This window comes from Aquila chrysaetos, chromosome 3, assembly GCF_900496995.4.
Source record: "Aquila chrysaetos chrysaetos chromosome 3, bAquChr1.4, whole genome shotgun sequence".
Classification (NCBI taxonomy): domain Eukaryota; kingdom Metazoa; phylum Chordata; class Aves; order Accipitriformes; family Accipitridae; genus Aquila; species Aquila chrysaetos.
In genome coordinates, this window is record NC_044006.1 from 73,808,350 (window position 1) to 73,823,883 (window position 15,534).

The 15,534-nt window shown below is 46.2% G+C and overlaps 1 protein-coding gene across 4 annotated transcripts in view; it reads right to left on the bottom strand.

The window, feature by feature from the left end:
* Nucleotides 1-15,534, bottom strand: part of VILL (villin like) — a 39,005-nt gene that overhangs the window by 12,362 nt on the left and 11,109 nt on the right. For all 4 annotated transcript variants that reach the window (XM_030010309.2, XM_030010310.2, XM_030010311.2 and 1 more), the window contains 9 exons: nt 13,249-13,330; nt 11,661-11,735; nt 8,815-9,011; nt 6,815-6,923; nt 6,385-6,495; nt 4,715-4,914; nt 4,550-4,628; nt 3,087-3,185; nt 39-192 (listed from right to left, as the gene is read on the bottom strand). In XM_030010309.2, the coding sequence (XP_029866169.1) occupies nt 39-192; nt 3,087-3,185; nt 4,550-4,628; nt 4,715-4,914; nt 6,385-6,495; nt 6,815-6,923; nt 8,815-9,011; nt 11,661-11,735; nt 13,249-13,330 (1,106 nt within the window). The remainder of the gene's footprint in view (nt 1-38; nt 193-3,086; nt 3,186-4,549; nt 4,629-4,714; nt 4,915-6,384; nt 6,496-6,814; nt 6,924-8,814; nt 9,012-11,660; nt 11,736-13,248; nt 13,331-15,534) is intronic.

Genomic DNA, 15,534 nt, shown 5'->3' on the forward strand with positions numbered 1-15,534 from the left:
ACAGGTAGGAAAGCCAAATCCAGGACAAACATGCTCACCAATTTTGCCAGTAGTGTAGACTTTGCCCAGTCCTTGCGTTTCATCCTTTTCCGTCCACCTCTGGAAGAGCTGTTTAAACATGGCTGACTCTGCTCCATCACTGATCACTTCAATGTTGGTGGATGAAGGATAGCCTTTGGCTTGGATAAAACCCTAGTGGGGTTGAAAAAGGACATTAGTGGGGACACACGGAGCTTTTTACACACATGGGAAGAGGGATGTGGACCTGAAAGAGCCCAAAGAGTGAACATCCTCCAGTGAACACATGACCAAGGGGCAGGATTCACCCCAAGACTTGCGTTCAGACTTACAAACAGAGATGCCTACAAGCTCTCACTGTAGTATCCATGTTTATTTCTGTGTTTAGGGGACTGAACCCTAACCCTAGAGGCTGGTCGCCTGGGTCACATCCGACACTTAATCTCTACATGGCACCTTAATCTTGAAGAAAATCTCACTCAATGGGTCTAATGAAACTCTTCCTCCTCTATCTCAGACAGCTCCATTGATGGCTTCTGGGGATGGATCTAGGACTGGAGGGAGCAGTGGTGGGGTGCGCCCATGACCCAAGAGCCTAGTTCAGTTCTTTGCTTTTCTCCAACCTTTTTGTCCCTCTATAAAACAAGGAGACTGTCCTCCCTGTAGTATGATAGAGAGCATGCATGCCAGGGTAGTGAAGGGATGGAGCCAGCTAAGTACCCCAGAGCATGATGTGTGTTCTGAAGGGACTAAACACTCACAAATCTCTATTTTTTTTTTCTTTTTTTTTTTCTAAAACCACATTATTTCTTTGCGATAGAACTACTATTGAGCTAAAAGACTACTTCAAAAGAGGTGCTTGATACAATATGAGAAGGAAGAAAATTATCTGTGTTCTGCCACAATGCCAAAGTCATTGCTCGTTTTTTGGGAACTGCTCTCATGTTTATCTCTGCAGGCTCCAGGATGACCTGGAGGTACAGTGCTGACAGCCGTGGTTCAGGAAAGGAGCCTGGCTGTGGGCTTCTGAGCATTCATCTTCTGCTGTAAATACTGCAGCCACACACTACCCCCAGGGAAAAGCGGAGCAGATGGTCTTCCCATCCCTCCCACCTGCCACACTGAAAGAAAGAGATATCTTTTGTTCTACATGTGTAGCTCAGGGCCAGAATTTGCAGAGCTGATTGATTGCCTACTAAAAAGCATCCGAGTTAAGCTTTTGAAAGGAGCACAGAGGACTGCGAGATAAGTTTTAAGGCAAAATTTGTCTAAGCTTTTCTTCTCCAAGACAATAGGTGCAATTGGTATTGGAGCTGGGTGTCTCCCTGGCTGGGTGTCTCAACCTGGCTGGTTGAAGGTGGGGCCACTGAAGTTCAGTATCTCCTAGTGAGAGCTCATTGAAGATGAGGCCGTTTATGGTCTTGACATAAGTGAACAGATGAATTAAAAGCTAAGTTCCCTTGTAGCATTTACTTCAACGTGCCAACTTGTGAAAAAACCTACCAAATGCCTTACTTGCTCAGGCTCCCTCGAGGCTAATTTTTTTCTGAAAGGAAGAGTTGAGGCATGCTCTGCCAGAAAATAACTAACTGCATGGCAGCTCATCTGGAGGAGCGGCATAGGTGCCAGGGCACTATGCTGGTGTGCTCTACCTTAATGTGAGCCCTGTGCTTGCCTCAGGTTCACTAATCTGAATTAATAGCAGTTAATAACAGATCTTCTTCTACCCAGTGGAAGAGCCCTGTATCATCTTCAAATTCACAGGCTGTTGTGGTTTAACCCCAGTCAGCAACTAAGCACCACGCAGCCGCTCACTCACTTCTCCTCCACCCAGTGGGATGGGGGAGAGAATCGGGAAAGAAAGGTAAAACTCATGGGTTGAGACAAAGACAGTTTAATAGGACAAAAAGGAAGGCAATAATAATGATGATAATAATAATAATAAAATGACAATAATAAAAGAATTGGAATATACAAAACAAGTGATGCACAATGCAATTGCTCACCACTTGCTGACGGATGCCCAGTTAGTTCCCAAGCAGTGATCTCCCCTAGGCCAACTCCCCCCAGTTTATATACTGGACATGACATCACATGGTCTGGAATACCCCTCTGGCCAGTTTGGGTCAGCTGTCCTGGCTGTGTCCCCTCCCAAATTCTTGTGCCCCTCCAGCCTTCTTGCTGGCTGGGCTTGAGAAGCTGGACAATCCTTGACTTTAGACTAAACACTGCTTAGCAACAACTGAAAACATCAGTGTGTTATCAACATTCTTCTCATATTAAATCCCAAACATAACACTATACCAGCTACTAGAAAGAAAATTAACTCTATTCCAGCCGAAACAAGGACACATGCAGAACCTGGGCCCAGATCCATTGGTGCTGTGAAAAAGACTTGTTGCCTGTAATGGACTTGCAGTTGAGGCCTGTAGCACCTACATAAAAGGTCTGGCTTTTCCAGAGACCCCAAGTAATCAAGTTCCCCACTGACTTGCACAAGGCGTTACTCTTGGTTGGGAACACAAGAGATGCCTTTCAGGGCCAGAGCAGTGGTCCGTGGGCCTGGGACAGTGGCATTAAGAGATGCCGTTTAGTGACACATGAGCTTGGTGGCTGTGATCCCTTCACTCTCCCCAGCATCCACAATAATGGGTCATGGATGTTAGAGAGAATGTAAGAGCCCCTTTAATATCTGTTTATGGACCTCTCGACCATGAATTTGTCTAATCCCATCTCGACCCTGCTGATACTCTCTGTCTCCACCATCTCTTGAATCAACAAATTCCAGAAATCCACCATTTACTGCGTAACAAAGTATTTTCTTTTACACTTTCTTTTCTTTAACAAATTTCTTCGTAGTTTTAGTGGCAGGTCTTAGTTCTAATGCAATTTGGTGACTAACAATTTTGTGTTTACGTCATCACGCCTCTGTTAGATGTTTAACTTCTCTCTCTGCTATTACACAGGCCAGCTCCTCAAGACCTACACTTAATTGTAATTAGTGGTCAGATCTAGATTAGCACTTAGTCAACCTCCCACGACATTGTTTGCACTATATTACAACTCACCACAGCTCGAGTGAAGGCTGCTTTTTTCTCTTCCAGGCTGGAGGCTTTTCCTCTCCAGACGTAAATCTTAAACCCACCTTGGTCTAAAATGTAGCAGTCCTGAGGTGAAACAAAAAAAACAGACATAAAAAAACTCTGTGCAGGCAGAGGTCCTAATTTGTAGCCTATTCGGGTTGGATCCTTCTGGAAGATTTAGATTAGATGTAGATCTAGCTCATTTCCTTGCCTTGCAGAGCTCTAACCCTGGTGCAATCATTAGCAGAGGCAACAGAGGATGAATTTACTGTGGTTCATAAATGGACTACAACTACCATCAACCCTACAGTGCAAGGGTTCATGAGTATGCTGACTTTGTGAGCACACCTGACCCAGGCAGCTGCCCTTTAACTGTAATGAGTTAAAATATGTGTTTTTCTTAGGCATTGCTCAAAACTGGCCATTACCATCTCATGACAGATTTTCCCAAACCAATGGAAACACCAGCTCCAAAACGCTCCAGGAGAAGTGTATGCTGAAATATCATCCTCAGTCTGCTGATGGTGGTGCTCATTTATGCCAAAACTGCTACTAAAGGAGCAGGAAAAGTCCAAATTAGACATCTTCTGCATGACTATTTTGTGTCCCCGATCTGGAGCTAAAAGTGTTGCATTATTGTGGATGCAGCAGGATCCCGAACCCAAAGGGGATGCGATGGCTGCTGAGCAGCCTGTCTCCACTGCAGAGAGTTGGTGCTCCAAACTGACAAACCACTGCGTGACCAAAGGCTTCTCGTTTTTCAGACTGAACTTTGGCAAGAAAAGCAAAAGCTTTGCATGCCTGTAGAAGGAGACTGAGATTTAACAAGGCTGACACCAGGGTGAATAAGGGAGCTGGAGCCTTGCAGCACAACACTGTTTTGGAACAGGCTGCTTTGCACTGCAGAGAATTAAGCATGAGCAATTCTCTGACAAATTCTAGCCAGAAGGATATTATTCTGTTTTCTGAAAGCCTTTGAACAGAGGGTCTGTAAGGAATCTCCTTGCAGGGTGGGTCACTGAAACCAGCCACTTGCTACAGCAGGAAAACGTATCTTCATGATTTTGTGAGCAGAGTATTTATTTGCTCTGATTTCTGCAGGTGGAAGGCTATCCCTGAACATCAGGTATTGAGAAGCCTTATTTCCATCTGGAATATATTGCTGGCCCACAGCAATCCCTGACTCTGATTGCCAAGCTAATGTCATCTTTGGCTGAGAAGGTCAATTTGCCATCTCTCGTTAGAGCAGCTTCAACGCACCACCTACTTCTGGCCACTTAGTAGGGCTAAGCTGTCCTGTTTTCAGAGGACACCTGATAAACCTGAATGGTTGGAAGGGCTGATAATTTTCGGGAAACAGGGTATACCATTGAAACAGGTGCTCAGCTGAAAATATAGCAAGCCACAGCATCCTTTTCTCGCTGTAAGGACTGACGGCTTTCTCTCACCTCGTGCTGGAGCAGATCCTGCGTCAGGGGTCGGGTGGCTATCTCCTGTACCACCAGGTCATTGTCCTTCTCGTAGACACTGGAAGACAGAGTCACCAAGCAGAGTCAGCTTCACAGCACTCGCCGTGAGAAAGGAGAGGGTTTGCAGCCCATCCCTGGACTTACTGGTAGAGCCGGACATTTGCTTTCTGCAGCTCGTCTGCTTTCGCATCGGGGATGGCGTCTCGGAGCTCCCCGTGCCTCTCACCCAGCACCATCTTCATGATCTGCATGAGGTCTGGGGAGTCCTTCTCGTTGTCAATAATGCCGATCTGAGCGCGGCCACCTCTTTCGCTGTCCCTGATGCTGCGAGCCAGCACGAGACCCTGCACAAGGATCACCGGGGGGTAAGTCCTGATCCAGACAACGAATTCAGCGTGACTCAGACCTACAGCAATGACTAAGCACCAATAGTCCAAGCCAGATTACCACAGAGCTCTGAAGCTTCTAGTGTCCTCCAAATTTAGCTATTAAAAAAAGAGGATGTCTATAACGCCTGCTTATTAACTAACTCTCAGGAAAATATTGCTTATTACAGTCACTCCGGGTGCTCGCTCCCGCAGGGCACAGGCACACAGTAGCCACAGCAGGTGTTGCCTATGAGTGACTGTACATGAGCAGGTCCAAATATCTTCTGAGATGGTCTGGAGAGAGATGCATGCACGCTGAGGACAACGAAGCTGGATGCTGCAGAGCTGCAGGACCCTGGGTACCCTGTGGTGACATTTTACATTTAAATCTTTCAAGTATTCAAAACCCGTGGATGTTTTCTGTAAAAAAAGCAGCTTGAAATGCCAAGCATCTAAGTAGACTGAAATTTCCATTTTCCATTGAATTCTTTTTTCCATGCCTCTTACCGCAATAGCTTTGAAAGGGGCCCCTCTTTGTTAGACCTAGGAAACGACCTGCTTGATTGCCAGGCCTGAGATGAACCATGGCCTCTTCCTCACAGCAGCCTTCCTTCTACCTGCTCCCCCTTCTCTGTGTCCTGAGAGTTTCTTTGTCTCTTCCCCACCCTCCATTGGATCTTCTCCAGCCATTGTGTCCTGGAAAAGTGCCTTCCCTGCGAAGCTTCCCCATCTCCTAGCTCATCAGGCACTATCATGTGAAGAGCAGTCCCACCTGTCTTTTAATAATGACTGGCTACAAATTAGGCCACCAACTTTGCTGATAACCCACTAATATATCTTGCTTTATTACATCTCTGTATCTCAGTTCCTCTATCAGTAAAATAAGGATAATGACCCCTTTGCAAAGTGCCTTAAGAGCTATGGATCTGACCTATCAACACCTGGGTTATGTATTCCTGCTTGTCTCATACTGACCAAGCTGGAATTCCCTGTGATTCTGTAAAAAAAAAAAAAAAAAAAGAAAATTCATCTACCTATGGGGTAGTTACTGCAGCTAAACCTACTGGTGCTGCTGAATTTTTAGTCCCACATCATGCAAACTACGGGTCACAGAGGGATGGAGACGGACCTCCCCAGAAGCAGAGGAGCTGGATGCCTTTCTGGAGCTGGAGCTACTGATGTGCTCACGGCCGTCCATGAAACCCAAGCTGAGGCCAGGTCTGAACTGGAGCAAAGCAGTTTGTTGGGCCTCTGATACCAGCAGATGGGCAAGTAGATGATTTACCATGATCTTCTCTGTTTATCTGTGTATTGCTGATTTTACTGAGATTTTCCCTGTGCAAACACTGAGTGCTGGTTTTTTGGGGTTTTTTTGGTTTTGTTTTTTTTCTTTTTCCCCTCCAGGCATCACAAAATACTGCTAGTAAACCAAAGGTCTGTACTCACCCTGGATTTCTCAGCAATGCTGCAGCTGGGGCCGTTCCACTGAATCAGCACTTTCCCGAGGTCCAGCAAGAAAACGTCACCCTTATTGAAACTGTCCCAGGAAAGTGCTACCTGTCATGAGGAAATTAAAGAAATTGGCAAACCAGGGGGGGGACAACAAGAGCTGCAGGAGACAAGTCACAGCCATTGCAAACTTGCCCCTGGGGATGTGAGAACTGGTCTGCAATGATATCCTCATTTTTTGTAGCACTCAGCTATTCAGAGCTCAATGGCTTCTCTCGTAATAATACCAAATGCCCAAGCAAGGTCTTCAAAACAATCCTGTAGTAGGGGTTGATGAGCTGTCTAGCAGGCAAACCTGGTCGAAAATGGGTGTAGGAGTAGAGGCAAGGAGAAATGATCCATAAGAAGAGAGGGCTTTTCTTTTTACCTCTGTGGCTGACACATGCTTCTTCCCCTTGACATGAAGAAGACGCTTGATGTTGTACATATTGGTCTCCACATGCTTAAATCCTGAAGCCACTCCACCCTTCTTGTAGCTGTTGTGTAGCAGGGAATAAAGAGTTAGAGCTGGTTAGAAAATGCCTTTCCCTCTACCCTCTGAGAACAGCTCAAGCTTTTGGTGACAACCAAAAAACTTAGAGCCAATATAATCTCAAAGTCCTAGAAATGGAATGTCAAATGCTGTATTGCCTCACGCTACTGTTTATGGTCCCTGGTCAAACCATGACTCCTCACGTTGTTCATCCGCCTGTTATGGGTGTTGTGTTGCTTTTGTGCATCTTGGGAGAAGGTGTGTAGATGAACAGGTAGGTCAGGGATGGCAATGGAAACGCAACACAACCAAACTGAAAATCCCATTAACCATGGCAGTGGCATCTCAGAATTGAAATATGCTCTAAACACTCAATTAAAAAATGAAATGTATTTTGCAGAAAACAGACTTTTTGCTAAAATCTGGTTTTGTTCAAAATAGTTATTCTTTTAAAAGTAGCTTAGAGAGGAAATTGTTGCCATAAGTAGAACAAAATGCTGTTGTAAAAAGGTATAGGACACTGTCCTCTCAAATTTAATCTACCAATTTTGTTCTTCCATCCTTGAACACACACTTTGTAATAGCCGCTGTTAGCACTGTATTGCCTCACTGCATGATGCCATCCCCTCCTTTCCATGCAGCTTTGCAAGGAAGACACGATCACATCATGAAAGGACATGGTCCCCCAGGGAAGTCCCAGAGCCTTTTTACTGGATTTTGGGCAAGGCTAACCCACTTCCACAGATCCTATACCATTTTAGAAAACAGATCCAATGTTCATACTATAGTAATAATTGACAGAATGTAATTGCCGTTTGTGGGAAAAAGCGACGATTACTAAGAGTCTTATAATTTTGCCATGTGGGTAATACATGTATTTTATCATAGCTTGGAATAGATTGGCAAACGTGGTCAGGCGTGTGAATGATTCACAGTACTTTAGACTTGTTTGGCCCAGTTGAACATATCCACAGAAGGATGGTCTGGTGATTAGTCCACCTGCCAAGGTGTGGAAAGAGCCTGGTTTAATTTCTAATTCTGCCTCAGACTTCCTGCTTGACCTTAGGGATGTGGTTTAGACCAAGAAGAAGTCTAACTCATCCTGATTTCAGAGGCAGATAGGTTTCCAAATAGACTTCTAAATCTACATGCTTTTGAAGGTCTGAAGTTTAGTCCTTCATTGCCCCTTACTCATCTTTATGATGAGGATAAAAGCACTTTTTTTGCCTCACAAAAGTCCTGAGGAAACTCATGAAAGGTTGTAGAGATGCACAATACAGAGGTATCAAAAACCAGATTGGGATACAGGGTATTAACTGAGGATGGGTTTTCATCTGAGCTTTCTTCAGCTGTTTAAAAGCAAGGCACTTAAGCTGTTTATTGCCAGTGAAGGTCCTCCAGGAGGACAGCTGTTGGAGTCACCTTCCAAAGACCCCAAAGGGAGCAAAGACCACAGAATTGGATTCAACAGTATCTTTTAGATGGCAGAAGTTCAGAGTCAAACTTTCCTTCCACTACAGGAATATTACTCCCAGTGTGAGCCAAATCAGCACTTCTTTTCCCTGTGGATATTAGTCTGAACTGCCCTGAATGGACATATTTATCTAAAGTGTGTAGAGGAGAGGAAAGAATACCCTAAGGTGAACAAAAGGGAGGTGCAATCACAGCAAACATCTGGGAAAATGATCAGTAGAACAGAATGACACGGTTCCAGACTCAATGCTTACAACTAAAATTTTCAAAATAGGAAATTTTTCTTCTGAATTTTGACCGACTTCAGTGCTGATCCATATTTTTCAGATTTTTGGGATGCTGATAGCTCTGAGATGTGGAGAAGCAGAGGGAACCCCGGGGACCATAACCCACCTCGTTGCAGGGTATTTTATGCTACTCACATAATGCCGTTGCGGAAATAACTTTGGAAGGTCTCAGACTCGTGTCCCTGCACTTCTCGGTGCTGCACGGGGTTCCCCCTGAGCGCGTTGTCCAGCTGGGTGACATACAGGGCCGCGGCCCCTTGCTCATCCTGGGATGAATCCTTGCCAATCCAGTAATGCAAATCCACAGCGGAGCCGTGAGAGGTTCTTTTGGTCTGGAAGAGTTGGGAAAGACGAGTCAGGATGAAGACACAGCCCATATGCGTGTTTCAAACAACATTGCTGGCCAGTGAGACCTGCCAAAACCAAGTAACCATGGAGCCCTATCTCAGGACCTTTCCCAGTTCTGCCTTTCTCCTGGGGAAGGGGAGAAAGGACAGAGCCTTAGGATAGTCCCTGAGAGCTTCAGCCTGGAGCCAGGGACCTGATTTGGGAGACCATTTATGTGGCTTATGTACATATTGCACTGAAGCATGTTTGTGTCTTATGTGCTTTTATAACTCTTGTTATCAAGGAAAACTGAGCACATCTGCAATTACAAAAATCAATGCGTTCAACCTGTCCTACTTTTGTAGATTTTGATATTAAAATTTAAAAGAGACTAGGGAAGAGATTGTCCTGTGTCCAGTGTACTCGGCACTGGTGAGGCCGCACCTCAAGTCCTGTGTTCAGTTTTGGGCCCCTCGCTACAGGAAAGTCATTGAGGTGCTGGAGCGTGTCCAGAGAAGGGCAACCAAGCTGGTGAGGGGCCTGGAGCACAAGTCTGATGAGGAGCGGCTGAGGGAACTGGGGCTGTTTAGCCTGGAGAAAAGGAGGCTGAGGGGAGACCTTATCGCTCTACAACTACCTGAAAGGGGGTTGTAGTGAGGTGGGGGTCGGTCTCTTCTCCCAAGTAACAAGCGATAGGACAAGAGGACATGGCCTCAAGTTGTGGCAGGGGAGGTTTGGATTGGATATTAGGAAACATTTCTTCCCCGAAAGGGTTGTCAAGCATTGGAACAGGCTGTGCAGGGAAGCGGTGGAGTCACCATTCCTGGAGGTGTTCATAAGACATGTAGATGTGGCACTTAGGGACGTGGTTTAGTGATGGACTTGGCAGTGCTAGGTTAACAGTTGGACTTGATGATCTTAAAGGTCTTTTCCAACCTAAATGATTCTATGATTCATAGATCACCTTTTTAAATGTAATGTACACTGCTATTTATTTGCCTGGAGATACTATCCTTTCTTTCCCACTCTCTTTCTCATATCACGCTACATAGTAACACAAACTGCCTCTGAATTCCTGCTGACTTGCAAAACAGACGTAACTCCAAATGGAGGTGAGCCTGCGTGTGCATGCTGTGATTCATCTTATTACAGAAAAACCCAATAGCCTAGAAAGAGGAGGCAAGGGATCTGAGAACAGGTGCACTTATTGTTATGTGAGTTGTGCCAGTTATTTTTCAGCACCTACTGTGTTAAACCCTATCATGGACACCTGGGAAAGGTAATAAAAGCTCATTTTATAAACTGGATTTGACACTAAGTTCTGTTTATTTGCTTTGTGCAGTGATACCACAGCGAAACACACTAGAAGAAGTTGAATAAAATACAGCTCGGTTCCTCTAGGCACAGCTAATTAATTTGTTGCTAAATCACTCAGTTTAATACCCTGTTATTGAAGATGATCAAAGTCCCATTGTCTTGTGGACTATCTTTGTTTGGAGAGGCTCCAGTCAAGATGCAGAATGCATAGATGAGTATTTTTACCCTCCCATCTGCAGGGGGAAAGGAGAGTTGTGGGCTGATTAAGGGCTCTTCTACCTGGGGAAGCTATTGCAACATAAGCTGAGCCTGTGAGCATCAAAATCTATACCGATATCTGTAGTCAGCTCCTTGCAAGAACACTCATATTCTGCTCTAAGCATGTCTTTGGGTAGCTGCTACCAAATCAATTCAGCACTTGAAAGGTAGCATAAAGGCATGTGGAGGGTGAATTAGAGCAGGAGACCCATTCTGCATCGCTATCTCAGCCTGATTTCCTAGCTTGACGTATAGTGGATGTGCCTTTGGTTCCTGTGGGATAGTGGAGGCTTTGCTGTCTCTTGACTGATGGAGATGTTTGCAGGAGGGACACTCAGACCCAGGAATTGGGAAACGCTTCTGGTTTCCACTGTACGGACATTGTTAGATGCAATGGGGCCTGGATTGCTCTGTGAAGATGAAGAGGTTTGGAAGGAAGTTTGGGAGCTGAGTGCAACACATCATCCTCCCACAGAGCTTCAGGAACACAAGGCATTTTGAACAGCCCATATAGTCGAGTTGGTTCTCAGAAATTCCTCATGCTTCTGGCTAGCCTGGGTTCAGCTGGTTGCAAGTAGGTCTGGACCAAATTTGGGAGGAACAGATGAAGTGTCCTAATGGGGACATGAGAAGGGCTGCAGAGCCTCTTTGCTGCTTGTGTGACACCAAGTGGCACACCTCCATAACCCACATCATCTGCTGAAAATGAGACCCTCCAGTCAGCCAACTCTCACACCCCCAAAAGACTCCCGTAAGTCATGCAAATGTAGGCCTTTATTTAGTTTGCCAGGAATGTACTGGATATTTTGCCATGTCTGGATATGACTCAGTTAAATAATTTTAATGAATTAGTAAGTTAATGGTTCCTCTGGACTTCTGATTTACTAAACACACAGTGTTGTTGCAACAGCCACATTAAATTCAGGTGTGTGATTAGATGGTGACCGTACATGTACAACCACTTTTACCCACAGTGCTGCTCTCACCAGTGAGGGTGCCTAGGATCCAAGTCAGAGCTAAACAAAAAGGGTTGAACCAGTTGCCTACCAAAGAGACCAATGTTTGCTAGCCTTACTTACGTGCAGAATTATATAGCAGTCTCCTTCAAAAAAAGTCCCATAAGCCTTTTCAGGTACAGGAACCATCTTCATATTCTGCAAAGAAATGAGTGTTTGGGTCATTGCTAGAGCTTCAGAGGCAGAAGTTGATGTGTGTGAAAAAGGACAGCTGGGGTGCACGAAACACTAAGGTGACAATCAGGGTTTGGAGAAGGAGGAATCAAGGCTGTGCTTGTGAGCTGGGAAAAGCCACTTCTGGGGGATATCCAAAAAGTACTAAGGGGTGAGAAGGGGCAAAGGATAATGCTTCCTGGACAAATTGACAAGTATTTTTAGTTTCCTTGCCCTTCTGCAATCCTGTAGGTCTGGAGCAAGAAGACCTGGAGGTCAGGCTGAAGTGCTCCAGAGCTTGCATTTGTAGGGAATTTCCCAGGGGACTGAGCACATCTCATCCTAGGTTTAGTTTTGGGGCATGGTTTTTACTCAGTACCCATAAGTTCAAGGATAACTTTCAGAGCTTTGTTAGGATAACCACTTTGCCAGGGATTCATAGCAACCAGCAGTGCTGAGAAAAGACAGACTTGAGGACACTGATGTGTCCCTCACCCCTCCAGGCCCTAATGGCACACTTCATCTGGTGCAAGTGCACAATTAACCAGCCAGGCCTGCCCAGTGTAGGTGCCTGGATGTGCCACCCACCAGTATACATGCAGCTCCTGGGCTTGAACTGGCTCTGTGGTTCCCTGGAATTAGAGACATGCATTCTTCTGGTGGCCTAACTGGTTTCCCGGCATACCAGCTTGACCCTTGTGAACCGACTCGTCTCTAATTACAGATTCTCTGGAAAGAAGCTTAGTACAGTGCTTCGGAGAGAAATGGAAAGGCAAAGACCCTGTGATATTTGGAACACAGCTGGGACCTGTGGAGGGCCACCACCACTTGGAGACATGTGTTGGAGCTCCGTCCCACTGCTCCCGAGGGGACTCTGCACCTCAGTCTATGCCCCCTCTCATTGCAGGGGAACGTTCTTGGCAAATTGGGTCAGAAAAAGGCAGAATGGAGCACAGCCCAGCTCCACTCCAAAACCAAATATCACCACAAGCAGAAGGTGACCTCGCAGGCTGCAGTATGTCTCCTTGCAGTGACCCATTGATCAGAGTGGGAAAGACAAGGATGAAGTGCAAATAGACTCCATGGGATGCCTTTGCTCCAAAAATGGGTGCTTTCCCCACAGCAGCTGCTGGTATAGACTAAGGTTACCTATGCGTAAACCCTCTTCCTGGTGAAACAGGGAATTAATTTCTGGTGTGCTAAAGCAGCCTTGCATTGGTTCCCAAAGGGGTGAGAAAGCTTCCAGTGCTGGAGGAACAGCTTCAGTCCCACCGCATTCATGTTTCCTTAGTCAATATTATCCCTGTTTTGCAGAGCGGGAAACCAAAGCAATAACATGTTGAAAGTTGCATAGGGAGATGCTCGGTCTCCTGTTTCCCACTGTATCTTACCTGTGAGACCCTCTTTTCCCACCCAGATTACTTCAAGATATCTCTTTCTTGAAACATATATACACACACGTGCAGAAGACATATGCCATCATTGCCTCTTGTCATACCTCTATGCCCCATATCTGCAGTCCCAGCTTTCTCTCAATAGTTGGGAGATTTGTGTCACTGTCTGTCATCCTGCAGTCTGACCTAGAAGGGAAAGGAAGAAAAAAACCAAAATATCTATATAATTGGATACAATAGAAAGTGTGCTAATCAGCTGGGTTCCTCTTACTGTCAGTGGAGGTTTAATATAGATAATCCACACCTTGAAGTGTCTCTATCTCTCTGCTGACTATGAAGAGAGCACAGCTGTACTTATCAACAGTTAGGTGGGATGAACCTGCATTCCCAGGCTATCCATGCTCATGGGGGACCAAGCAAAGTGTGGGAATCACAGCCCAGCAAAGCCTGGATAGGATACTGTTGTTCCGGTGTGGGATTATTTTTCCCCTATTTGAATAGGTGGAAAGGATTCGCCGGGGTGTTGGACCTGACATCAGTACTGCTTTGTTCTCACCATGGCATGAGGGGTGGCAGAGACAACAGTGAACCTCCAGGAGACCCATGCCCTCCTGGAGCAGCCACTGGAGGTCGGGTCAGGTACCCTGGGGCACTGGGAGCCTATGGAATGAAGCCCTTCCACTTGAGGATGAGGTTCAGGTCTAAATTAAGACACCTGCAAGGTATCTCAGGGCAGGGCACCAGGCTCTCAGCTCCGTAAAGGTCAATGGAGACTTAGCCAGCACAGTCAGCAGAGCATATGGAGCCATCCAATTGATGACCCAGACGTTGTCTTTACACGTAGCTGAGCAGCAACCTAGGCTCTGCTGCCTGTATGGGGAAGAGGTAGGTTTCAGGTTTCAGTTGCCCACACAAAGGTGTCTGGGGACATTTGAGATGTTTTTGGTTTCTCCGGCTGCCCCTCTGTTGGGAGAACATGTCCCATCTATCATCTATAGTATCTACCAGCCGTGAAAAGAAAAAAGGACTACCCTTAGCTATGCTCCCTGTTCCTACTGCTTGGATAGCTGACGTTTTGCTCAAGAAGCAACTTCTGAACCCAGCTTGTTTACAGGGCAACCTCCTGAAGCAAATCATACCTGAACCTGATGCATATGAAAACGATGGGTTACATCCCAGCAGAGCTGGTGGGCCCATGGGGCATGGCCGGTGCCTCCTGAGCAGCTCAGATCTGCTGCAGCAGCCACGGGACAGACTGTGCTTGCGTAGGGGCAAGACCCATATCAACCTTTCCCGTATGAGTCAATCCTGCTCACAAATCAAGGTCCAGCTTCGAGAGAAAACACAGCTCACTGATTTCTGCGTTTTGCATTCATTTGCTTCGCCAGCGCGCTCCCCCGATTTGCATTTGCTCATGACAGGCTGAACAATTGTACTACGTTAAAAACAACAACTTGATTGACTGCATTTTATTCTCTGTCTCTGGATGAAAAGGCTGCACTGATTGTAGGCCACGGCCTCTCCTGCGCTCCTCTGCTCAGCTGTAGGAAACCGCCTACGAGAAGGAATGGTGCCATGGCTGCCTCGACTCGGCACAACAACTGAGCCACGGTAAGATGAAAAATAAAGAAGCTATTGCACAAAGCCATGGAAGAAGCTTCTTCTGAGGAAAGAAAAGAACAAAGACAGATGATCCCCGGCCAAAAGGCGTGGGATTTATTGCTCATGTTCTGAGAGCATGGAGAGACGTGCTGCACTTGGCACCATGAAGTCATAAGAAGCGATGGTCCTTCTCCTGAAGGGTTTGCACACTAAGTAAGAGCACAAAAATTGCTGTTCTAGGTAGGAACATTGGTCCATCCAGATCTCCCCCAGCCCAGAGCTGCCAGTCCCTGGCTCCTTGCACAGGCAGTAGAGAGATGCAGGTACCTCCAGGGGTGTTTTGAGCACATCCCCAACACCTCTCGACTAACTGAGCAGGCACCCACGGTCCGTCAGCACTCGGTAGCAGGAGTCAGACACGCTCACTCGTTCCTGAACGCAGTCTGAAGGACTGTGGAAGACTGAGTCCATGTAGCCTCATGAACCCAGCAGGAGCACATTCACCAACCTTCATCTCCCTCTCAGGTCCTCCAGAGAGCTTCCAGGCAAGACAACAAACAGCATGGAGGAAAAAAGACATTTTTCGTCTCAGTTCCCAGAAAGGTAATTGAGACCCACACAGATTAAAAGGCAGATCCAGGAAGATATTTCAGTGTCTACAGAGGAGCTAGACACTTTCTGAATGTGGTCCTGACTCACCTACTGTGAAGTCCAGGTCTATCAGGAACTGAAGCCAAAAACATGATCCCAGTTCAGATCTTTAACCAAAAGACCTTTCCTTTCTTTTA